Source organism: Prionailurus viverrinus, chromosome A1 (genome assembly GCF_022837055.1).
Source record: "Prionailurus viverrinus isolate Anna chromosome A1, UM_Priviv_1.0, whole genome shotgun sequence".
Classification (NCBI taxonomy): Eukaryota; Metazoa; Chordata; class Mammalia; order Carnivora; family Felidae; genus Prionailurus; species Prionailurus viverrinus.
The window spans coordinates 119,539,090-119,562,843 of NC_062561.1; the positions used below are offsets into that span (position 1 = coordinate 119,539,090).

Genomic DNA, 23,754 nt, shown 5'->3' on the forward strand with positions numbered 1-23,754 from the left:
TGACAGCCTCTCTGTGCCTCACTTCTGTCATACCAGGGTAACAGACGGTTGCAGGGAAGAGTGGAGTGGTGCACACATCATATATTTAGTTACTCAGCACATATTAAGCATTCAACACTGTTAATAGGATGATTGTCATCGTTTCACCTGTCCTAGGTAAAGGGCCTGCTGTTCTGACAGTTCACAATGATGTGTTTACCTTTTTCCCTGATATGACCCAGGCCTGGCTCTTGGCTGGGCAGTAGGCACTACACCTTGACTCTCTGAGTCTTGGCTGTCTTTACCAGCCTCACATTCTAAGCCAGAGCAGAGATGGACTCCTGGGGACACCCTTGATGGCATTCACACACGAAGGGACTGCCCCCTCTGTGTGCCCAGCCCCTGCATTCACCGTGGCAGAGATAATAATCAGGTATGGGGGACCGACTGGGGAACAGGCCACAGAGGTCACACTTGGACCTTCTGAGCCAGTAGGGACAGGGGCAAGCTCTTAACTGTATGTGACCTCCTGGGCCCACGTCCTCCTTTATGGTTCCCCAAACCCAAAAAGCACTGTCCTTAATTAAACCTTTGCTCCATTAACTTTCATCGGGGTGCCTTGCATACCAAAGTATACCAACAGCCATCCCAGCTGCCTGCCTGTCAGCAGCTGGAGTAATCAGGCTGACCTGAGGTGAAGCTGGTCCCCTGAAGGCTGTCCAAAGCCATGTCATTGACAAGCGTGCCCGGTCCGAATAGGCCCCTAGGTAGAGTCACAGCTCAGCCATCACATGACACAGATCTCACAACAGACAAACCAGAGCAGGCCGCGTGCACAGGCTTCTGTGTCCTACTCTGTCAGCAGGGGTGGGGCTTCTGCCTGTAGAGGAGCAAGATTTGAGAGATTGCCACATTTACGGGTGAATCCAGAATTTAAAGTCTGTCCTCTAAACTCCAGTTCACTGCTCTTGTGGGCAAGGGACTGCCTTGTTCCTATCAGCCATTCACTGTGACTGCAGAGAGGACCCCTGATCTCAGGGACAGAGTTGGTTTTAACTCTCAAAAGGTATGTGTATGTGTGTGCATCTTGTTTGTGACTCTTTTTCTTGAGTGCAGCCTCCTTGTATTTTTTTTTTCAAACAACTGTATTGAGATATCCACATACCATGTAATTTACCCCTTTAAAATGTGCAATTCCATGGTTTTTTAGTAGATTCAGCGTTGTGCAGCCATCACTACCATCTAATTCCAGAGTATCTTCATTGCCCCGAAAAGAAACCCTGTGCCCTTCAGCAGTCATGCTCCACATACGCCGTGACCTGCCCCTTTCAGCCCAGGGAACCCCTCATCTCCTTTCTGTCATTATTTATTTGCCTGCTCTGGATATTTCATGTAAACCGAATTATACAGCATGTGGGCTTTTTGTCAGTGGCTGCTTTCACTCAGCATAGTATTTTCAAGGCTCATCCCTGTTGTATGTAGCATGCGTCAGGACTTCCTTCCATTTCACTGCTGAGTAATCTTCCCTCCTGTGGTATAACATGTTTTATTTATCCATTTGTCAGTTGATAGCATTTCGATTGTTTCTACTCTTTGGCTGTTAGGAGTAATGCGGCTGTAAACATTTGTGTACTGATCTTTGTGAGGACCTGTGTTTGCTGTTCTCTTGTTGATAGACCTAGGTGGGGGAGGGGCCCCCTAGATCACACAGTTTAATAGCTTCAGGAGCTGCCAGAGTGTTCTTACAAAGGGATTGTACCATGTCACCTTGCCACCTGCCTCCATCTGACAACATGTGAATCCTTTGTTTAGATTGGTTTGGCTGGTGATATTTATCATGCCCGATTTTTAGAAAACACTTCATATACCCCATTATCCCCCTCCCTTTACATGGGCATTAGGGGAGAAAAAACGGTTAGCACGTTAGGCAGAGATCACTTCCCTTGTTCTGTCTCCTGCTAGTTTCTTGGTGGAGACTTCAGGTAAGAGCCATTTAAGTTGGATGTTCTGTAGCTGTCAGATTCAATCATCAGACCAATTGGAAGGAAGTTTCCTAATGACAGGCTTAGGGAGTTGTGTGTGTGTTGTCTTTCTCAGCATCAAGAAGAAGGGATGAGGAGGAAGAAGAAGGAGGGGCACCCTGAGGGGAAAGTCTGTTGTTTCATAATGATTAATCTCCAAGCCTTTGGGTTCCAGGGGCCTGTGCTACAAATGTGAGCTGTGCTGTTCATTCGGCTTTGGGACTTTGTGCAGTGGGGAATGGATGTGCATTACTCGGAAATAACTCCACTGTCAGCCCTTGCCAGCCTACTAGGAAATAGCATTTTTCACCAAGAGCACCTCAGTTAGTAACGAAAGAGAAAGAGAAATAACTCGTGTTCCCAAGAACATTAGTCATTTTATGGCAGTGTGATTAGCGATACCTGGAAAATGCACACGGCATTCACTAAAATTGGGTTCTTGGGACAATTTGATCAAGATTTGAGATGGGCTGGATCCATTCATTGCCAAAGTATGGGATCCGGCATGAGTGCAAGACCCACTCTGGGCTGCCCCAGGTTTCCTTCAGAGACAGAGAGCATCCTCCCAGGGGATCATGGGTTGCTCTACCAGTGGGGTTGTGGGGGAGGGTCCTCAGTGGAGTCTTTTGGACCCCCGGCCGTGCCTACTGCCAAATCCAAACACAAGCCCAAGCCACCTCCATCTCTCACCCAGCTGTTTCCACCTGCTGCCAACACAGACTTGTCATGTCCACTCTTGCCCCCATAACCCTTCCCTACGCAGCAGCCGAAGCGATGTTTGAAAATCGCATCATGTTATTCTCCTTCACCTATCCCAGTGGCCTCCTGGTCCTCCGAGAATTGCTGATCGGCGTCTCCATGGTCTTGTTCCTGCCCCCTGGCCCTTCCCTTCCTCACTTGATACCCTGCAGCCTCGCACACTTTCCCTATGTTCTCTGCTAGGGTTAGCAAACTATGACCTGCTACTCAAATCCAGCCCACTGCCTGTTTTTGTAAATAAAGTTTTGTTGGAACATAGCTACCCATGCCTTTTTGTCTACATGTTAGCCATGGTGCTACAATTGCAGAATTGAGTAGAGATACATATTTACAGACTGTTTCTTTGAGAAAAATTTACAGACCACTGTTCTGAAATCATAGCAGGCTTTTCCCAACCTTAGGGCCTTTGTACTTGCATTACCCACTGCCTGGCTAGCTCCTTTAGATCATTTAGGTTTTAGCTTTTTGAGCTCCTTCCCATACCCACATCCCTATCCCAGTCTCTTTCTCCTCCTTCATCACTACCTAAAATTATGTGCTTATTTACTGACACATTGCCCCTTTCCGAGAGCAGAATCTTTTCTGCTTGCTTTGTACCGTGTGCAAGGTCCTAGCTTAGTGTCTGGCACAGGGTAGGTGCTTAATAAACACTTGTTACATGAGTAAATATATTCACCTACACAGGGATCTGTGCCTCTTCCAGCCGGTGCTTCTTCCCTTAGGGACAGCCAGCCACTAGAGACCTTAGTCACTTGCTTGTTCCTTTTCCACAGTGAGAAAAGGAAAAGGAGAGAACTTGAGTTGTGTATACAGGGGTGTATGGAGCATAGACGGATGAAGCTGAAAATGCTTGGCAGGAAGCACATCCACGTCAGGAGCTGCTTGTATTATTTGCTTCCTGGGCTGGAGAGCTGCCGAGCCAGCTCACTGCAGTGCTTCGTGTGTTTATGTGGCACATTGGACACTGGTGTAGTTCAGAAAGTTGGGCATGGGCTCAGTTCAGCTCAATAAGTGCATACGAACACTGTTAATATCCAAAGCTTCGGGCTAGGCAAAAGCAGTAGTGGTTAGACCACAGAGTCTGGGGTCAGATATCCCGGATTCACATCGATCTCCATCATCTGCCAGCTGTGTATTTAGGGGCAAAATGCTCAACGTCTCTGAGCCTCAGTTTCTTGTCAGTAAAATGAGGATAATAGCAGAACTGAGTTCACAGTCATTCTGAAGGTGAAAGGAGATGAGGCAGGCAAAGCACTTAGCAAAAGACCCACCGCTTGGGATGTACATATGTATGTGTATGTGTATATGTATCATTCTTATCCCCAAAGACCACATTCTCTGGTTGAATTAGAAGCATAACGGGCTTGGTCTCTGGAGTCAAACAAACTGCGTTCAAATTCTAGTCATACCATTGGGATCCTGCACAAATTAATTTACCTTTCTGACCCTTAATTTTCTCATTTGTGAAATATGGATACCAAGATACAAGCTAGGATCTTTAAGATCAAAGAAATTGATGCATATCCAAACCTCAGCAGCCCATGGCTGCTTCCCAGTCACTATTTCTAGGTGTTAGTTTCTATCATAATTGACAGTCAGAGGGGAGTCATTGAAGAATATTGAGTGATACAGTACAGACTAAAACATCCTAAAAAACTAGTAAAGGAAGCAATGCATAACACATTTGAACAGTGTTAACAGGACCCGTGAATAACGTGTGGAATGTGCTATGAGCATTCCAGGAGTTTGGAGAAAAGAGGGAACAGGTAGACTGGATTCCGTGCTGGTGTTTCTGAAGGAGGTAGGGCTTCAGCAGAGTCGAGAAGTGGGAGGAGGGGAGACAGAAGACAGCAGCAGGGCAAAGGGCATCTGATGTTGCTTCCCCTCCTCCATCCATAGGTGAGAATTTGCACTTTCTTATGACCACCCTCATTCCAGAGGCATTTGGGCACAGAAAAGTCATAACCCTTACCTTTCTGTGATTAAGGTAAAAATAACAGATCCCTGGGGGCACCTGAGTGCCTCAGTCAGTTAAGTGTTCGACTCTTGATCTCAGCTCAGGTCTTGATCTCAGGGTCGTGAGTTGGAGCCCTGCACTGGGCATGAAGCCTACTTTAAACATAAAATAAAATACGTATCCCTGGGCCTCACTCCTAGGGATTCTCTTTTAACAGGTATGCCATGTAGCCCAGTTTTAATAACCGTGCAGGTGATTTGGATGCACATGGTTTGATGCCAGGCCTTAATAAGCCCAGCTCAAAGCCCCCAGTGAGTCAGCAGTCTGACCAGAAGGCTTCACTGTCCCCTGTCCTAACTCTTGTTCTTTGGCTTGGAGGGGCCTCCTTTGTCCTCTCTCATTCATCCCTTACTCGGCAAATCCCATTTTTAATGTTTTTAGTTGTTAGCACCTCAGCACCTGAGCTGCATTTGAACAGCTGGCCAGGAAGGGAGAATGTCTGAAAGAGAGAGACTCAATGTATCCAGTGGAATAACCATTCAACTAGGAGCTTTGCTGTAAACTGGGAAGGGTCTTATTTTGGTTTTGTTGTATTTGGTTGGTTGGTTGGTTGGTTGTTCTTTCTAGGTCTTTTATTTTGGGGAGTGAGTTTGTTTGTTTTGCTTTTGAACATTTGAGGTTTTCCAAAGCTTCAGTGGGTATTGAGATCAGGCACTCACCAAGGTTTTACCAGGAGAGAGCCTTGTTGACTCATCCAAATGACTGGTCAAATGATGCAGGATCTCCTATTGACAAATTCTGGCTCTCTGCTGAGTGCTTTCTCCATATTGGCTCCTGGCACTGGAGTTTTATTATAATCACTTTATAGGTACAAAGAATTCAAGTGATCTTAATTAACATTGTCAGCTGGATGGCTGGGCAGAAGGCAGTGGTGTTTGGGTGCTAGTATCTTCAGGATAAGTTGAGAGAGCTTCATCGTTGGAGAGACCAGGTTGCTTTTAAGTTGTGTTGTATTCTCCCATGCTCTTCTCTTCCAGACTCCTCTGTGTGGATGTCATGAATCCAAAATACCCTTAGTATTTTTGGTTTATTCCTGAAGCCTACTGATACGAAATTATGTAAGCATTTTGGAGGCCAACTGATAGATGTTTGACCTTGTCTTTTCCTGAAGAAGCATTCAAGATTACCTTGACACTGACCTTCCTGAAGCCTCAATGTGTGTTCTTTCGCTGCTTGCCCATTGCTTCCTTTGGTTTCTGTTCTTGCTTCTTTTCCTACAAACTGAAACTAAAGTTATGTAGTAGCATTGGGGACGGAAATGCTTTTCTAAAACAAGCTCAGGAAGTCACTTAATTAGCCTAGGAAGGGAATAGGGGAAAATTCATTCTTTACGAACAATCTCAGAAAATGGGAGTTTTCCTAATACATTAAGAGCAAATGCAATGCCTTTCCCATTAAGAGTGATTTGTATTTTGCCGGTTCACAAGCATGAACACCGTGCCCCTGTCATCTCCAGGTCCCATGATTCCTTCTCTCTTTCTTCCTGCTATTGGACTTTGCAGCCTCAATTGGATTTTATGTAATCTTTACAGTATCGCAGGAGTCTCCATGAAGATGGATTGTGATAGCACAGAAATGGGGTAGATTTCTTGGATATCGAAAAATCAAAGGGATACAAATTTTGAAAGTTACAAGAGAAAGAGGAAGAAGACAGCCTTGAGTCTTAAATGTAGGAGGGAGGAAAATTCTAGAGAACAGGAAAGAAAAATAAGAAAGGGTATGGGCGGAACAGAGAGGGGGCTATTCAAAGGCTATAGATTGCCCAAAGAAAGGTGGGGAGATTTGTAGGAAGATTAGAATCAGAGGGTAAGGATTTAAGGGAAAGTAAAATGCATAATTAGGTTAGTGAAATGCATACTAGATACCTTTAAAAATTAGTTCTTAGCATTCCTCCATGGACAGTCCACTTGGGTCATAGGCATTACTGGGTAGATAGATGGGTACATGGATGGATGGATAGATGGATGGATGGTTAGATAAATTTATGGATGGAACACCATAACCGACTTCTAACCTCAAAAGGAAAAATCTGTCACCTCTTAATAGTTGAAGCCAGCAACTTCAGAAAGTCTACGAAACTCCAAAAATTGTATGCAAAATTTTGAATGGCTGTGTCTGTTTCCCTTTTTTTTTGTTATAGAGAACTTTCAGAATGACCTTTATTGGAACGCTTATGTCCCACAAGAAGTTAAGAACCCCTGGTCTAAACAAGTCCTGGAAACATGTAACATAACAGGCGACTGCGCTCATTTGTTCTCTCACACGTCCACCACCTCCCCTATCTGTAACGTTTTCTCGCTGTCTCTCTCCCCTCTTCCTGTACAGTTCATCCATCTCAAGAGCCTGGCTGGTTGGAAGGGACTCTGAACGGAAAGACTGGCCTCATCCCTGAGAACTACGTGGAGTTCTTTTAACCGTGGGCCCCAGCAGACCTGCTGAGCTTTCCATGGTATCCATGACAACCGCTGATTGCAGTGTTGGAGGCCGTTTCTCTTTGCCACTGAGAAATTCAGGGTGACTGACTCGGTTACTACCTGTCAACGCAAATGTTTCTGTGAACTCTAGAGCACCCATCCCCATGACCATGGCAGCTGGCATGCGGTGATACTGCAAGGAACAGAAGGAAATCAGCAGTGGAGACCATTTGATTCTGATAACCGAGAGAACGGCTGGCAAAGCCATTCCTCTCCTTTAGCGCCCTAAATAGGGAGGATTCATTTGTTTCAGCAGTCATCCAAACCCCCAACCTTCTGAGAAGTAAGAAAGATGTAAGTAGTCCTCAAGAGCATGCAGTGTAGCTTAAGTCTGGCAGGGCTGGGCATTGGCTCTGAGACCCAGGCTGGGCCCATTGCTTCTGTTTACAGTAGACACTCTCTTTACCCCACCTCCAAATACTTGAGGCCCACAGTGCTACAGGCAGCTGGGTCTGTCTGTTTGCATGCAGGAGGGAGAGGGGTTACGGCACTGTTTACATAAAATGCAATCTCTCACCATCTCCAGGCAGCCTCGGCCAAGCATCGGCAGAATTCAGCTCAGTCCCCTCTTGCAAGGGGAACACACACACACCCCACGTTCCCCCTCCCAAGCTAGGAACTTCTCTGCCACTGAGGGCTGCCTCACCTCGTAACCACGGCAACCCAACCTACTCTGAAACCAAACCAAAAAAATAACACACTTTTTGCATGATATTTTTTTTTCTCCCTGCTTTATGGTCATTTTTTGAATGGTTTTCCAACAACCTGAAGCAGAAGGGCAAGGAATTAGAGTGGTCTGCTCGGGGCAGACAGAATGGCAGCTGGGAACTCTTCCCTTTCTGATGAATTTCAGCAGCATCAGGATATATTTGGAGCAAACTCTAGTAACCTCTTGAGATTAAATTACATACAGGTTTAATATTTCTGTTCTTCCATGCTTTATAGGGGGCAGTATACTGCTTCTCCACAGGTGACATCCTCCCTTTGACTTGTTCCATCATGGTCTCCCGTTCCCGTCCCTTCCTCTGCCCTCGCATGCCTGTAGTCCCTCACTGACCAGCCCCGTGGCAGTACCCTGCGCTGCTGAGCACTGGTGCCCTGGTGGCTTTCAGGGGTGATTTCAGGGCTAACCCTGTGGCCTGTAGTTTTAAAGGACATATGTGTTCACTGCCACTCAGAAAAAGGGAATTGTTTCTCAGGCTTTTGAGGCACAAGACTAATAGTATAAGCCATTGTGATTCAGGAGGCATGGAAAGATGGAATGGGTACCTTCTGAGAAAGAGAGTTTCCTGGTCCAGAAGGGACCAGGTCTTTCTGGAAGATTACCTAGGGTGGGAAAGTTGGGCCTGGACATTTCACATTCACTTGGCCTTCAAAGAACAGAGTTCTCAGTGTCTTCTGCATTCGAATGTCCTTGCAAGAGTGACTCTGAGCAGACAGACTCCAAATTGATGGACCGTCAGGCTCCCCAGGAGCCCCTCGGAATGGCAGCATTGTTCCAGAGTGCTCCCCGCTTCTGGAATTCCTGTTTAGGGAAGCTTAAAGAAGAGAAAAACTTGAATTGTGTTGAATTACTGTATCTTTTACTTTTTTTTTTTTTTTTAAGATAAACTTGTAAATAGAGTGATTTGAAATATTATATGGCAAAGTTTTATATTTGATACTCTTGAAGCTAGTCGCTGTCGCTCCACACGTTTAAGCTCTGGTTGTTGAAGAGGTGTGTGTATGAGGGAGCGACCGGGGGGGCAAGTCATCCCCTCTCTGGCCTTGAGAAAGGAGAAAACATTTCTATACACTCTCTGCTGGCTCTGGTTGGTGGGCATGACTCACTGATGGTGTTCAGTCTTCTTTATGCAAATGTGTTTTTGAGCTTTTCTTGGGCTTTGAATTTGGAGAGAGAAAGAGCATTTTCAGGCAATGAATGTTTCAAAGAACTCTTGCTGGGTAGTATGAAGCAGCTCAGGATTCACATAGGTGGGGCTAGGAGTTAGATTTTGTTTTCCATGTTTCTTCTCAGGTGTATTTCTTGGTACCCCAAGGTGTCAGGACAGAAGGTGTTGGGATAGTTGCATGTTCCTTATATCTAACTCCTCGGAACATCTTTAAGGCTGTATACATGAGGCCGAGCTATTTTGTAAATGTTGTGTGTGTCTTAAGTTCTAGGAAAAACTGGCTTCTTAGGATCTTTGGTCCTCAGTACACTGCTGCTTTCCCTTCCCCTAAATACTTCCCTTCCTGTTCATCTCACATTTCCTGTAACCCCAAAATAAGAGAAAAACTCTACAGAGGGATAGAGGTTGCCTTGACAGCTTTAGAGATGGTTTGAAATTTTAGATATGGTGATTCCGTTCATCAGCTCAAGGATTTACACAGCTGTGGTGCAGGACCTCATCCAGCAGCAAGCAAAACGCTACCACTAAATCAGGGAATAAGCACTGAGACTGGATAAGACCAAGAGAGGACTCGGGAAAGCTCTCACTGCAAACCCAAGAAGAAAGAGAATACACAAACCGGCTCCACATACTCCCTGCAGACCTTGGACAGCTCAAGGGTCTGTTCAGCGGGGCCTGAGGGGACAAGCCTACTCTGTGCCACTGTGCATCCTAAATAGAAAGAGCTCAAAATATTGTTGTTAACACATTTGTCGTTTCGAATTGTCACCTGCCACACTGGAACCTTAACTAGAGCTAACCTAGGGGAGCAGAAGGCCCAGGCCCTGATTTGAGGAGCTCCTCGCTAAAGCATCGCTGTCGACACTTGGCCCCAGCTTGACTGCTCGGAAGCTTGTCCCTCCCTCCTCAATTGGCCCTGATCTGAAGCTGGAGGGAAATGGAGCTGTTGCCAACCTGCATTTTTCGGTAGACCCCTTCCCAGCTTCCCTGTAGCCATGCTGGGCATGTGACAGATGGCTGCTCTCCTTCCTTTCCCCAGCCAGGCTCACCTCCTCCCCATTTGCTACAGAACTGGAGAAACCTTTCAGAATATGAGCCAACAAATAGGGAAGGAATTGGAAGACCAAAAATAGATTTTACCTTCTCTATCATCTCTGCCCCCCGGCCCCTAATTCTGCTGAATAGGGAACTTGAGGGCAGATGAGAAGAATGAACTAGGTACCGGAGTGGAGGACTATGGACCAAGATCCCCGAGCTCTCCGAGGAACCTTGTGTTTCTTGTGTAAGGCCCTGGGATGAGCCATCCAGAGCCTGAATCTTTTCTTGGGCATATGAGCAGTCTGTCCCTCCTCCTTTGGGTACTCAAGGAATTCCATGGCTGCAGAAGGCCATGCTGTGAAAGAAGTAGTTTCAAGTCCCTGCCCCTAAGTGAGTAAATTCTTGACTTGCTCAAGACTGATGATATTCTCTTCTGTTTTCAAAAATCAATGTATAGAGATGGACCCTGCATAGCACAGCCTTCCTTAATATCCTATAATTGGAGCCAGTTTTTCACTTAATGTTTGAGTATTTCTACAGCCATTATGTGTTTACCTCTGCCAGACCAAACAAATTCAATGTAATTCTAGTTCATCTCCTTTTGCTGAGTGCTCTTTTGGATGGAGAGGCAAAGAGAAAGAAAATAAGCCATCAAGTATTGGCAGATTGGCGTTAGCAGGACAGAGCCATGCTAGTGACAAGATCATTTCAGGCATTTCCAGGACTCCAGGGTTGCACGTGCATTCCTGTAGCTCAGAGGGAAATCCTTCTATGACCTAGGTCTCCTGACAACAGCAACTCCAGTCACTCCGGAAGTTCCATCTTGACTACAGAGACTGCCAAAGCACCCATGGTTGAAGGGTAGGGAGACAGAAATAATTGGCTAAAGGTAATTTGATCCCTTATTCGTGACTATTTACTGGCACCTTTCATTCTCTGGCTTCTGTTGCCAAAACCAAGTTGGGACCAACAGTTTTACAGACACAGGAGTCCCAGGTACAGCAGTGGCCACCATGGTACCCACAGCATGTTGCAGTGCAGAATGTTTGATGAGCAACCGTATTACCCAAGTAGGTAGCCACCACTGAAGAAACCAAATAGCTCCCTGACTTAAAAAGGAATGTCCTGGGTATTCTGTTCCGAGTTATCTGTCATTTTCTGGCAAACTTGATGGTAATCAGTTACCTAGACAACCCTGCCCCACATGTCTTTTAAGTCAACTGGGTGTCCTCTGACACACCCTTTGCTGGTGTTTAAAAAATGTATCCTGTGTTCAAATGCATTTGGCAGCCACGCTGATCTGCTGGGTGCTGAACCACTTCTCTGTAATTGTAGCATCAAAATGACACCAGCAGAGCAATGAACCTTGCACAATCCTACAGCATGCCTGAGACAAGACTCCGACAAGTAATAATTAGCTTTTTTCCTTTCGCCGCCTACGGTCCTTGTGTAACTGAAGAACTTCTCACAGCACAGGGAGAGACCATGTAGAGAATCCAGATGTCCTTCAGAGCCACCAGCCCTTGCTCACATGTGGTCTCCCGATGGAAGCACTTGTATTCTTGGGTGAAAAGGTACTGGATGTGAAGTAGTGCCGGGAGCAGACAGAAAGTAAAAGGTGAACCACGTTGAAGATCTTAGGATTGTTTTTACAAGAAATAAATATAGTTCTTAATAGGGAAAAATACATCACAGAGGAAGTTTGCAGCTAATAGTTTCGTAAAAGTTTTCCAGGACACTACAAGACGGAAACGTCTTTCAAGAAGGTAGAATACTGTAGGGAGCAAAGGCTTGGCACAGTCCCAGTCCCATATAAGAAGAGCAGTTAGTAGTATATGAAAATTGTCTTGAGTGTAGTCAGAACCAGAGTATTGATAATCAAAATGTCAAATTTACCTGGAGTGGTCCCGGAGAGGTCAAGACATTGTACATCCCTTTCTACAAAATTGTCCTGACAGACACCTACAGACAGCTACCTTGGGTATCTGGAAGCCAGGGTCAACCTTATACCTGTGAAAAGAAGTTCCTCTGTTGATTCTAAAGCATCTGCGTATTAGTATGTGTTTGTGTATGTAAAGCACACATCTACATAGGCAAAGATCCAGACTCTTCCATAAGCTGGCATTTGCTGAGCCTTTGGAGCCTTTAAGAGTTAGAAGTTGGGAGTTAGAGAAACGGCAGGCTGTTGACTATAAAAATGACAAAAGATGTAAATTAAGTGCCATTTTAAAACTTCGTATTTATCAAATGGTTACTATCTACAGCTATATCCCTTATTCACTTATTAAAAGTCGTGTTGAAAAACAGATCAAACTCCTAAACCTGTAGTCGCTAATACTAGGCTAGCGCTCACAAGCACTCTCAAAGACATTTTGTCCATATTTTGGAGAAGAAACTGTTTGCATGTTTAACTCATAATTTAGGCTACCTTTGAGTATACTGCAAAGTGCTGTGTGATACAATATCAATAAAGTACTTAAAAGTGGCACTTTAAATTTTTCTAAACCGTAAATAATGCACTGTTTTAAACTTCAGTTCAGTATTGAATATTGACTGCTGTGTAAAATCCAATTCTGTCATTAAAAAGTAATTTGTGACTAGACTAGAACTTGTTCCCTGTCATTAGTAATAATAGTCTTGCCATGTTGAGGCTTTTTGAAAAATGTGCTTTTGCGTCACTAAGGCTATCTATAAAGACAATACAGTTCCTGTCGAGTGGCCTCTGAAACTTGGCTTTCTTTCACTTGCTTGGTTTATGTGACAATCCTTATGAAACGAGTGGAAGTATGATTTTTGAATTAAATGACTTTTCCATTTGGTGGCACGTTTGTTTCTGGAGTTTCTCATAAAGTTTTGGCATGATACATATTTTCGTGTTTCTTCAAGTAAGAGTGTGAAGACCTGCTCACAGGTCCCAGGTCTGAGCTCCTGCGGTTTACTGGTAATAACTACAGTGCTGATTTTTGACCTGCTTTGGGGAGCTCTATTTCCTTTAGGAAAAGTCTAATGCTAGTGAACTTGAGGAGGAACTGTTAAGCATGTTGAACAAATTAAGCCCCAACAAGTCATCTTCCACTTAACATTTTTTAATTTTTATTTATTTATTTTGAGAGAGAGAGCCCAAGCAAGGGAAGGGCAGAGAGAGGAAGAGAAAGGGAGTCCCATGCCGGCTCTGCACTGCCTGTGCGGAGCCCGACGCGGGGTTCGAACTCACCAACCTGAGCCGAAACCAAGAGCCTGACGCTTAACAACTGAGCCACCCAGGTACCCCTCCACTTAATGTGTTCGACTGTGCCTCCTGTGGAAGACATAATTGTTTTTATTCTTCCTGAATTTGATTTTCTAATCAGCTCTATTTTAGAAGTTCATTAACACAATGTGGGCTAATCCAAGAGCCACCACACAGACAGTCCTACCACACAGCTGGGTGTGTCCCACAGGCTTGTAGAGCATTTGTTTAGAACTTGTAACATGTCCCAGGCCAGCTCCTATTACTGAGCCTTCTCATTCATCATGTCCCTGCCAGACACATTCAGAGCTGCAGCCTGGGACCCAGCTTTACAACTGGCTCCCAGCTTCTGTGGGGAGAGCAGAGGGCTCACAAGGAGAGGGCAGGGGGAAGCTCTCCTAGTGCCTGGTTTTGAGGGGGTGCCCTCTTGAATGTGTGGGTCACACATGAGACGCCTTACACTGTGCTCATTTGTTAGTTAAGAAGGCACTGACTTACCCCCTGAGGACAGCACAGCTTTGCAGCACTGCCATCTCTGAGCTTACACCCGCCCTGGAAAATTCTCCAAGCATCTGAAGCCTCCTACATGCATGAGGTCACACGACACCCAGGTGAGACCTTCTGAGTGGCACACGTGTGTCTGATGGCCATCATCGGGAACATGAGATGTATGTATCTGTGTTACCTGTGTCCTTGGTCTCTGCAACAGACTTTGCAATCACTTCACCCTTTGCGTCTTTCCCACAAAAGGTTTTTATTTTCACTTTGATTCTCAGAGCACAAACTGCATCACACCTTGTGGCTGGTTTGGTGTTTTTCACTTGTTAGCTCTGGCTGCATGGTTGGTTGTAAGAGCACCTTGGTCACAAAAGGGCTTGATGGACACTTGAAATGAAGTAAATGAAAGATTTGCTTAGACCCCAAACATGTCTGCTTTGTCAGGAATTAAATCCGGGCTTTAATTCCTTCTTTTCTCAATTCTTTCAGTCTTCACACATCTCTCCTACCCAAATGTGTCAGTGTCACTGGCTTGCCCTGCTTTTAAAAACACCAAGCTAAGCTGCAACTAATGATGCTGGGGTATGCAGGATCACCAGTTGGGCCTGTGTGGCAGCCAAGGGAGCCTCTCTCTAGCCAGTGGAGTAAGTGCTTAGTAAGTGAGTGAGGCTCCTGCATTGGGAGGGCTCAAATATCCGTGTGCTGGGAGGGGCTACATCCTTCACAGTGCCCCACCCCCATCCCCACCCTGTACCCCCAGGCAGCAGCAAGCAAAGCAGGAAGTCTCTAATTAGAAATGATCAAAACCTCGTCCCTCTCTATCCCACCGTGCTTAGCAAACCTGTCACACTATGCATCCCATCTCCCGTAATTGACCCCGTGAGGCTGGCCCCAGCCTCTGTTTGCTAAAACCCAGGTAGGTAATAAGCCTTCACAAGGCCAATCGGCAAATTAGTCAAGACTTGAATTCATTTGGGGCTTTAGGTACAAAATCATATTTTACCTTCCAAGTCTTGTGCCGACCCTAATACTAAAAGTTTGTTTTTCTGACGCCGTGCCTCTGTCTACTCTTTGAAACTGTTTTCCTAAGTTAGCAGAAAGATGTTTTTTAAATGAACTTTTTCTGCCTTCTCTGAACCTTTCTCAGTGAAGAAGCTTGCCTCACCTTTATTAGATGCAATGCAGTCATGACAATAAAGTGTAGCCTGTCGGTTCCTACCTTTTCTCCTCTCACACCATTTTGCTCCTTCGTAGTACTTTCTGCCTATAAGCAACTCACTTTTCATCGTAAGATGTTTGGTGTCATCCTCCTCTTAGTAAACAGCTCAGCAGGGACAGAGACCAGGTCTTGCTCACCCATGTCTACCCAGGACCCAGCCCGGGGCCTGGCAGCTGGGCTGGTGACCAAGTGGCAGCCTAAAAGCACTGCTTTCCACTCTAGTTCCTCCTCCCTATAGTGCTTGACAGTTCTTATTGAAAGAAAGAAGTTGGGTGTCATTAGACTTGGTTACTTGGACACAAGATGACTTGGTGACCTTTGGCAAGCTACTCCGTTTGCTCCTGTCCTGGGATTTAGGCTTGGTGGAGGGGGACTTCCCACCCTCCATTCAGGCGCACACAGCCACATTCTTTCCCAGCCCGCTCGCTGGTGCTCGGTACAAGAAGCCATCTGGATAACCAGCTGACCGAGAGCCAACGACCCTTCACTGTCATCTGAGTTGCTGCTGGGTGGTTTTATGAACTTCATACCAGGCTCAAGGCCTGCCTTCAAGCAAAGCCACATCAGAATCACCCCCACCCAAAAAGTATTCTTATCTGAAGACACTTCCAGGAAATTCCACACTGTCCCCTGGGAATTTGGTCTGACATTTAACACTCTCACTAAGGGAATTCTCTGTGTCTAACTGAAGTTTCCCATGATGCAGCTTATGTCCATTTCCTTTCCGTTTTTCCTTAGAGTAGAGAACCACTGGCCTCATTTTTTCAGAGAAGTCACCCTCCATTTCTGTGCTTGCATTCAGCAAACACTTCTTGACCATCTCTTAGGTACCAGGAGCTACTAAGTCCAGGATATGTAAGACCTAACCTCTGTCCTCAGGGGACTCACAGTTGGTCTCAGTGACAGGCAAGTGTAAGAGAAGTCACATTTGCCATGTGGTATTGCCACACCATGTGTGAAAGGTAGTCCCGGGCTCCAAGGCAGAGTGGTCCTTTCTGTTTGGGAGAGAGGTACCAGAGAAAGCTTCACAGAGGAAGTCACGTTGGAGAGGGATCTGAAAAGGTGGAGAGGAGTTTGGCATCTAGTCCATTGGAGAAGTGTCCCATGCTCAAGGACAGCAAGGACCAAAGCATGAAGGGGAGAGAGAGAGAGAGAGCCAGAGGTGAGTTCAATGTGATTGAAGCCGGAGGAGATGGGAGCCTACTGGAAAACTAGGCTTCACTGTCCACCCTCACCCACCCCTTGCGTTAGCCTCTGTTTTCTCCTGATGACCAACAGCATCAGCTAATATCTGTTATTGTCTTACTAGGTACCGGACGCTATTCTACGTGCATTACCTCCCTGAATCCTCAAAATCTGTGATTGAAGTACCATAATTACCCCCATCTCATAGATGAGGAAACTGAGGATGAGGGAGGTACCACAAGCCAGGGAGTGGTGGAGCTTTCAGCATATGTGCATTTAGAGTCCATATGCTCTCGATTTTTTAAAATTTCTTTATAGGTATACACACATGATTTTACATAAGTGTGTCAGCATTTTTTTAATTGCATGGAAGCTTTTCCTTCTTTTTTTGTTTTTTTTTGTTTGTTTGTTTTTTTGTTTTTGTTTTTTTGCCTTGGTTCTCCCATCCCCTACCTAAGCATCTTGCCTTGTAACAACCAACATCAACAGCCTCATTTTGGCCTCTTCAGCAACGAGCCCTTCAGAAAGGGCTCTGGCAACACATTCTCCCTCAAAGACTCAGCTTTGGTTCTGCATTGGCCAGAATAAGAGCAGGATATGTTTTCATTAAAAACTTTCTTTTCTCTTAGGAACCCTTTTTCACTCATCTTGAGTGAATAGTTTCCCCATTTCTGGAGCTCTGTGCAGACACCCCTGGGTAGCCCCACGGACTCCAGCTGCAGTCTTTGGCTGATCCCATCCTCCTTGAGGACACTGCAAGGAGGCAGTCCCTGCAGAAGACCCAGCCATGTTTTGTTGGCTGGAAATACGTAGTGTGCACATTTTTTAAAATTTAACAATTTGAAAGCAGTCCCTCTCCCCACCCTGATCCAGCTGCCGATGATAGACCTTTGGGCTCTTACAGGATTGCCAGGGAAATCCCATGAGCATGTGTCTTCTTGTGGGAGAGTCAGCGTTTCTAGCCTGATCTGCTAATCCTCAAAAATAGAGAATCTTCTTGACATTTTAACCCCCTCTTGAGCTTAATGCAATTTGAAAAAGAGACGAGACAACAAGAGAACTTGAAGCAGACAACAGGTGAGTTCTCATGGGATACAGGCAGCACCTGACTTCCACTAAGGTCTACTCATAGAGGGGGGCATAGTGAGGGGCATGGTGCTGTTGTATGTCGAGGTGATAGTGACTAAGTGTCATTTACGGAGCACTTCCATCGTACTCCTCGCTTTATAGGCATCGTCTTATTAATCCTCGCATCAACTCTGTGAAATAGGTGAGAAGAGGTGCTACCCTCTTCTGCAGATGAAGCAGTCAAGCATTAGACTGGGTAACTTGCTCAGAGTCACTGAGCTAATGAGTAACAGAGCAGAGACAACCGCAGCAGGCTGACCCCACAGCTTACATTCTTAACTCCCACGCTATCCCCAGTCAAGAAGGTGTCAGCAGCTCCTGCCCTCAGATGTCCTTAACTTCTCTCACCCCAGGGAGTGTTTTCTGTTTTTGCCCCTTTGGCATCCAATACCCCTTCTTTCCTCTGGGGACCATGGAGTTGGGTTCCATGAGTTTGGGTGGCCTGGCATCAACCCTTAATCCAGTGGTGAACTGGTGGCCCTGTTCTGGTCCATGAAATCATCAAATCCACCCAGCCAAAGTGATTGGTTGGTTCAGGAACGGGCACGGGGCCTGGTTAAGTCCACACCGCCAGGACTTTGTCCTGGGGCAAGGTATACAGGTCACAGCTGGGTCACACAGATATTTATAGTATCAGGGAAGCATGATAATACCATTCCCTGGCCCTCGGATGACATTTTAACATGAACTCTGTCTGCCACTCGTCTTTACGTGAGAGTTCTCATATGTTAAGTATACGTTGAGATTTTAATAGTGTACCTCCTAGGAAAGTTGCTTTGGAGAACAAGCAGAAGATCTGAAATATTAATTGCAATATAAAATTGGCACACACTGTTCTAATTTGACCAGTTCTTGAATGAGTTCACCAAGAGAAGTCTTGATGCCAGAACTCAGCAAGAACAGCTTTTTTTTTTTCCCCCAGAGAGAGCGGTCACGTGAGTTGGGGAGGGGCAGAGAGAGAGAGAGAATCCTAAGCAGGCTCCATGCCCAGCACAGACCGCAAAACAGGGCTAGATTTTATGATCATGAGATCATGACCTGAGCCAAAATCAAGAGTCGGACACTTAACCAACTGAACCACCCAGGCGCCCCAAGCACAGCTTATTTTTTAAATTCTGATGTCTGCTCTCTGTTCTGGACCAGAAGAAGCCGTGACTGGATCTCATGAGAACAAGGAGAGACCTCTGACAACACTCTTCCAACCCTAGCTGATTCAAGTCGTTACTTGGCCCATCCCAATGGTGCATTAGTGTTTAGACATTTTACCCCAGGATTCTCATGAACGACCCCCCAGTCAGTTGTAATAATTAAAAAATGGCAGTAAATCATGCTTAATCATGAAGTAGAATTGGATGGTATAAAGTACTCCTCAGTTCAGAAAGATGTTAACACGCCTGGGGGGCCACACCCAGACCTGTTCAACCATCCCATGAATGTGAGTCTAAGAAACTCCAGAGTCACCGAGTTCAGACCTCAGACCTTCACCTCCATTTGGGGTGGGGCTACATAGTTGGAGGCCCTGAAAGGGAGTGTGGGTGTATCTAATCAGACTCAGACACCTTGCTGCTGCTCTTTTTCCAGGATGTGCACACAGGTTTCTTGTCTCGGGGACTTGCAGATAAAGTGATTCCAGATCTTACAGGACAACCTTCATAGGCAAAGAGAGCACTCTTGGTCCACAAAAGATGATGTATTCATTTATGTATAACATTTAAAAATGTTCAAGGTTTTTTTCTCCTCCAAATTTTGACCATGGCACACCCCTGATCAAAAAACTTCAGAAGCTCTCTTGGCCTAATACAAAAAAGCACCCTGGCATTCGCGGTGTTTCCCAGTATGGCCCCAGGATCTTTTCTCCAATGTTCCTTTATGCATCTGTTGCCCCAGAGGCCCCAGCTCTTGATCATCTACTGTTATGTCCACATCCAGGTGCTAGGGGGCTCTCTGCTTGTGCTTCTGAGGTTAACTCAGGTTCAGGTGCCCTTTGCTTTTCCCACCCCAAGATGAATAGCTGTTGAATTTGCCTGTTGGCTATCACTCCTTATTCTCCTTATTAGGATAACAGCACCTTATTTTTTCTCTGGGAAGCCACTCCTCCCCTGCCCTCATGTTCCATGGGTTTGGATGGTTTGGCATCAAGCCTACATCCAGTGGAGGAACTGTGACCCTGGCCAGACTAGATCATCATCAAATGCACCCAGCCTAAACAACTGGTTGATTCAGGAGTAAGCCAGGACCTAATTAAGTCCAAGGACAACCAATTTCTGGATTTTGTAGACTGTTGTGATGAGATTCTTCTTTCTCCATCTGAAGCCATGAAGACTGTGGCCATCTCGTCTCCTTAGAGGGGGAGTCTGACTCGGAACTGGGCAGCCCAAGTGTGCATCATGAATGACCAAGAAAAGCAACGTCCCATGTCGTAGGGCTAGATGCACTTGAGGTTTTCTGTTACATAAGCCAATAAATTCTCACTGTGCTCAAAAGAGTTTGAGTTGAATTCTTTCACTCACAATTGAAGTTCTGAGTTCTAGATAAAGCTTCAGAGTGATTTCTTTGCATTCCTGTCTCCCACTTGATTATCTGATCCTTTCTCAGGAAGAAAGTGCCCTGGACTTGGAGTCAGAAGATCTGACATTAAATCTGGTTCTGCTGTTTCCCACCTTTGGGACCTTAAGGTAATCCTTATCTTCTCTGAGTATTAGTTTCTTCATCTTTAAAATGGATCTGAGAATGCATACCTTCTAAGGTTGTTTCCCTTCAATGAAATGACTTTTTTTTTTTTTAATTTTTTTTTTCAACGTTTATTTACTTTTGGGACAGAGACAGACAGAGCATGAATGGGGGAGGGGCAGAGAGAGAGGGAGACACAGAATCGGAAACAGGCTCCAGGCTCTGAGCCATCAGCCCAGAGCCTGACGCGGGGCTCGAACTCACGGACCGCGAGATCGTGACCTGGCTGAAGTCGGACGCTCAACCAACTGCGCCACCCAGGCGCCCCTGAAATGACATTTTTTAATGTACTTGATAAAATTTCCTGTCCTCAGAAATCATCTAGACATTTGTTAATTGTTCCATAGCCATTACTGCATTAGGCTGACTAGTCCTGGGACAGCGTCTTCTGGCCCTGGGCTTCTGTCCATCACCCCTGTGAAGGACATCTTTACATATCATATATTTCTCCCCTCTTGCTTTTTCAGTCATGGCCATAAGAACTCCACGTGGGCAGACACCTAAGCCAAAGTTGTCATAATGCAGTGTCCTATGACTCAACTTGGCTTAAACACATGATGTAGGCCAATCGGAATTTCGCCCCTGTGAATTTGACCTCCAAGGCTAGTTGCCCTTAGAGATGTGTACAGGAGAGGAGACATCCTGATGTCAAGCTGTGACCTGTGGCTGTGTTGTCCTGGGTACAGATTTAAAGACAACAGGAGACCTGTCTTCAGAGGGAGAGGATCGGTGCAGGGAGAAAAGCTGCCTCAATCCTGAACAGGTTTTTATATTCCTGCAGCACCTGGATGGACCTTATGCCATTATAGAATCCCACATGATCCCTACATCCTTGCAATGAACACATTGTGGTATTTGGATCAGTTTGCCTCTTTTCTGTTCCTGGCTACCAGTAAACCACCCCCCCACCCCCCCCCACTTCGAACCATGATGGGTCCCAGCTGGCACTGGGCATGACCCTCAGAGGTTCTGGCAGTTAAATGAGTAGGCCCCATGTCACATGGTGATACAGAGTTTACAGCCACTGGGCTTTTACTCAGTCTGCAGCTCTTGGACCAGGGAACCCACTCAGATTTCTTCACAGCAGGAAAGAGGGTGGTGTGTGTACCCATTTCCCATTCCAGCAAGGGTTAGAAAGGATGGTTGAGAGCCTGGCATGAGCTGCTAATTCCACAGGCAAACTTAATGTCTTGTTATTGTTCGCATTTCCTATCGCTTGTAAAACGCACACATAAAGCACTTGTGTTTCGGGAGAGCCCAAAAGAAACTGCGACTTTCTACCTCCTGTGCCCACTTGTTCCCTCCACCAGTGTTCCCTCCGTTGACTTTCTCCTCGGGGCAAACCTGAGGCCCCCGGAAGGTCTGTGAAGAATCTCAAAGCCTCTGCCATGTTGACTTTCTCAGACACTAAGGCTACAGTGGACAAATCTTGAGCAGCAGGGGGGACAGGGATTTCCTCAGAGGTTTGGGCTGACCATCCAGCACCAGCTTGTCCTTTCTCTCTGTCATCCTTGTGGTGCCCACCCCTCTCTGCACAAGCACCGACTAAAGCTCATGAAATCTTATGCTCACGATTGTTGCTTGCTGCAGCCGGCTCTTCCCAGCTCACAGGAGCAATCGTTAGACATACAGGAATCCTGTGAGCTGGCTGTTCAACTGCTGGTAGCTGGAAATGGGCCGTGATGGGAGCATTCACACCATGGAAATCTCCAAAGCTCCCAATCAGCCCGTCCCCTGAAGAGCTGGTAGTGAAACCTTGACTAGCACACCACTGCTTGGTCTCCTAAGAGGTGACATAGGTGATAGGTGACATCTGTATGTGGCTTCGCCTGCAGCCTAGACCGTCTTTCAGCCTGAGGAGGGGTGACAAGCATAGAGCTAGGGAGAAGCGACCAATACCCCATGTGGAGTTAAGTCAGTAACTTCGCAGTGATTTTGGTTTGGGGATACAGTAACGGTTCCTAAGTGCAGGCAGTGCTTTCTGAGTCAACAGCTGTTTTTTGTTTATTTTCACTGGTTTTAGCCAGAGCCTGGAAAAGGGGTTGGTTCCCTACCCCCCTCAAAGATGCTTCTCGGAAGTTGGCTCATGGCTGCCAAGAACTATGTACAGATTGTGTACATCAGAATATCTGGTTCATTCCTTCTGCTGCCAGCTTCTTGCCAGAGGGAGGAGACAGGAGCCCACCCCAGGCTCATTCCTGAGGGCAGTGCAACTGGTGAATCCCACTTCCTGTGGTGACTGCTGAGGGCAAGAGGCAAGTCAAGGGTCAAGTGGCCCTGAGGCTGACATTGTTGCTTTGAAGCCAATATTGTCATGAGCCGCAGGAACAAAGCTTGGCCAGAGGCCTTGGCTCATCCATTCCTACTTCAGAGAGCCTCAGGGACATCTGGGAAGTTTGTCAAATCCAAAGGATTCTGATTTGGTGAGTCTAGGGCCAGACTCTGTGTTTCTAATGGCCACTTGTACCATAGTCAACCCAAGCACAGTGATGGAAAAAACCTATATTATGCAGACGATCAACTAGAGGGTGACTGTATAATGAAAGATCTCACCACAGTTTTCCTTTAAATTCTGGAATGAATGCATTCAGTTTAAGAGATTCAATTTTCAGTCACTCAATTGCCATAAACCAAGAACAAAGGGATTCTGATAAGATGTAAACCTCTAGGACTTCCCTGCTTTGGTGCTGGTTAGAATCAGGGTGGCTTTTGGCCACAACAAAAATTGTTACAAATATAGGGTGTTAGCAAAAAAAAAAAAAAAAAAGAGAGAGAGAATGCCAGTGTCTCCTTTAACTACCTCTGTCCTAAACAGATTTGAACAAATGGCAAAAAGACTAGATGCTTAAGTATCCCTCTTGCAGAAGGAAAAACAGCATAAAGAGGCAATGTGGTCAATGAAAACCAAGATGGGATTACAAACAGGCCTTCGAATGCTCATGACAGCTTCTGTGACAGGGTACCTAACCTCTCTGACCCTGTTTTCTCATCTTCAAATAGGAAGGGAGGACATAACTCCTAACTCCTACATGGAAAAAACATCAGGATGAGTAGGAGGGAAATATATATACATGTATATGTACACGTATACCAGGCATGTGACACAGAAAGTTTGGAGACCCCACCGATTAAATGCTGGAATTCATTTCTCAGAGCTTCAACTGCTTTGTCTGCAAAATAGTGGTCCTGATAATCCCCACTGCATAGAGTTGTTTTAAGAATTCAGTGAGTACCTGACAAACATCTGGGACAGTTTGAGTATTGAAATACATACTGATAGTAAAGAATTCTAAAAACTGAATGAAGGAAGAATTCATGAGTCCATGCTGATATAAACAAATAAGGCATATAAGAAAGTTCTTTTTTGTAGTTGAAAGCCAAGTAAGAATTGTAGAAGGAATGGCAGAATTAGAATGTAACCATTTGGCAACCATAACAATAATATTTGAGTCAGCCGAGAATCATCAATGGATGATTCATCATAGAGCTTTTGTATAATCTCATGGTATCTTAGGACAAAATAGTGACTTTACAGTGGAGAAACCCGGCAGACACTCCCTTTTACTGGGACTATTTGATAGCCTG

General features: G+C 45.7%; 1 protein-coding gene across 4 annotated transcripts in view; it reads left to right on the forward strand.

The window, feature by feature from the left end:
* The window catches only part of ARHGAP26 (Rho GTPase activating protein 26), a 427,184-nt gene extending 414,186 nt beyond the window's left edge, over positions 1 to 12,998 (forward strand). For all 4 annotated transcript variants that reach the window (XM_047860210.1, XM_047860227.1, XM_047860235.1 and 1 more), the window contains one exon: positions 7,102 to 12,998. In XM_047860210.1, coding sequence (XP_047716166.1) covers positions 7,102 to 7,190 — 89 coding nt within the window. In that variant the 3' untranslated portion in view covers positions 7,191 to 12,998. The remainder of the gene's footprint in view (positions 1 to 7,101) is intronic.
* The last annotated feature ends 10,756 nt before the right edge of the window (positions 12,999 to 23,754 follow it).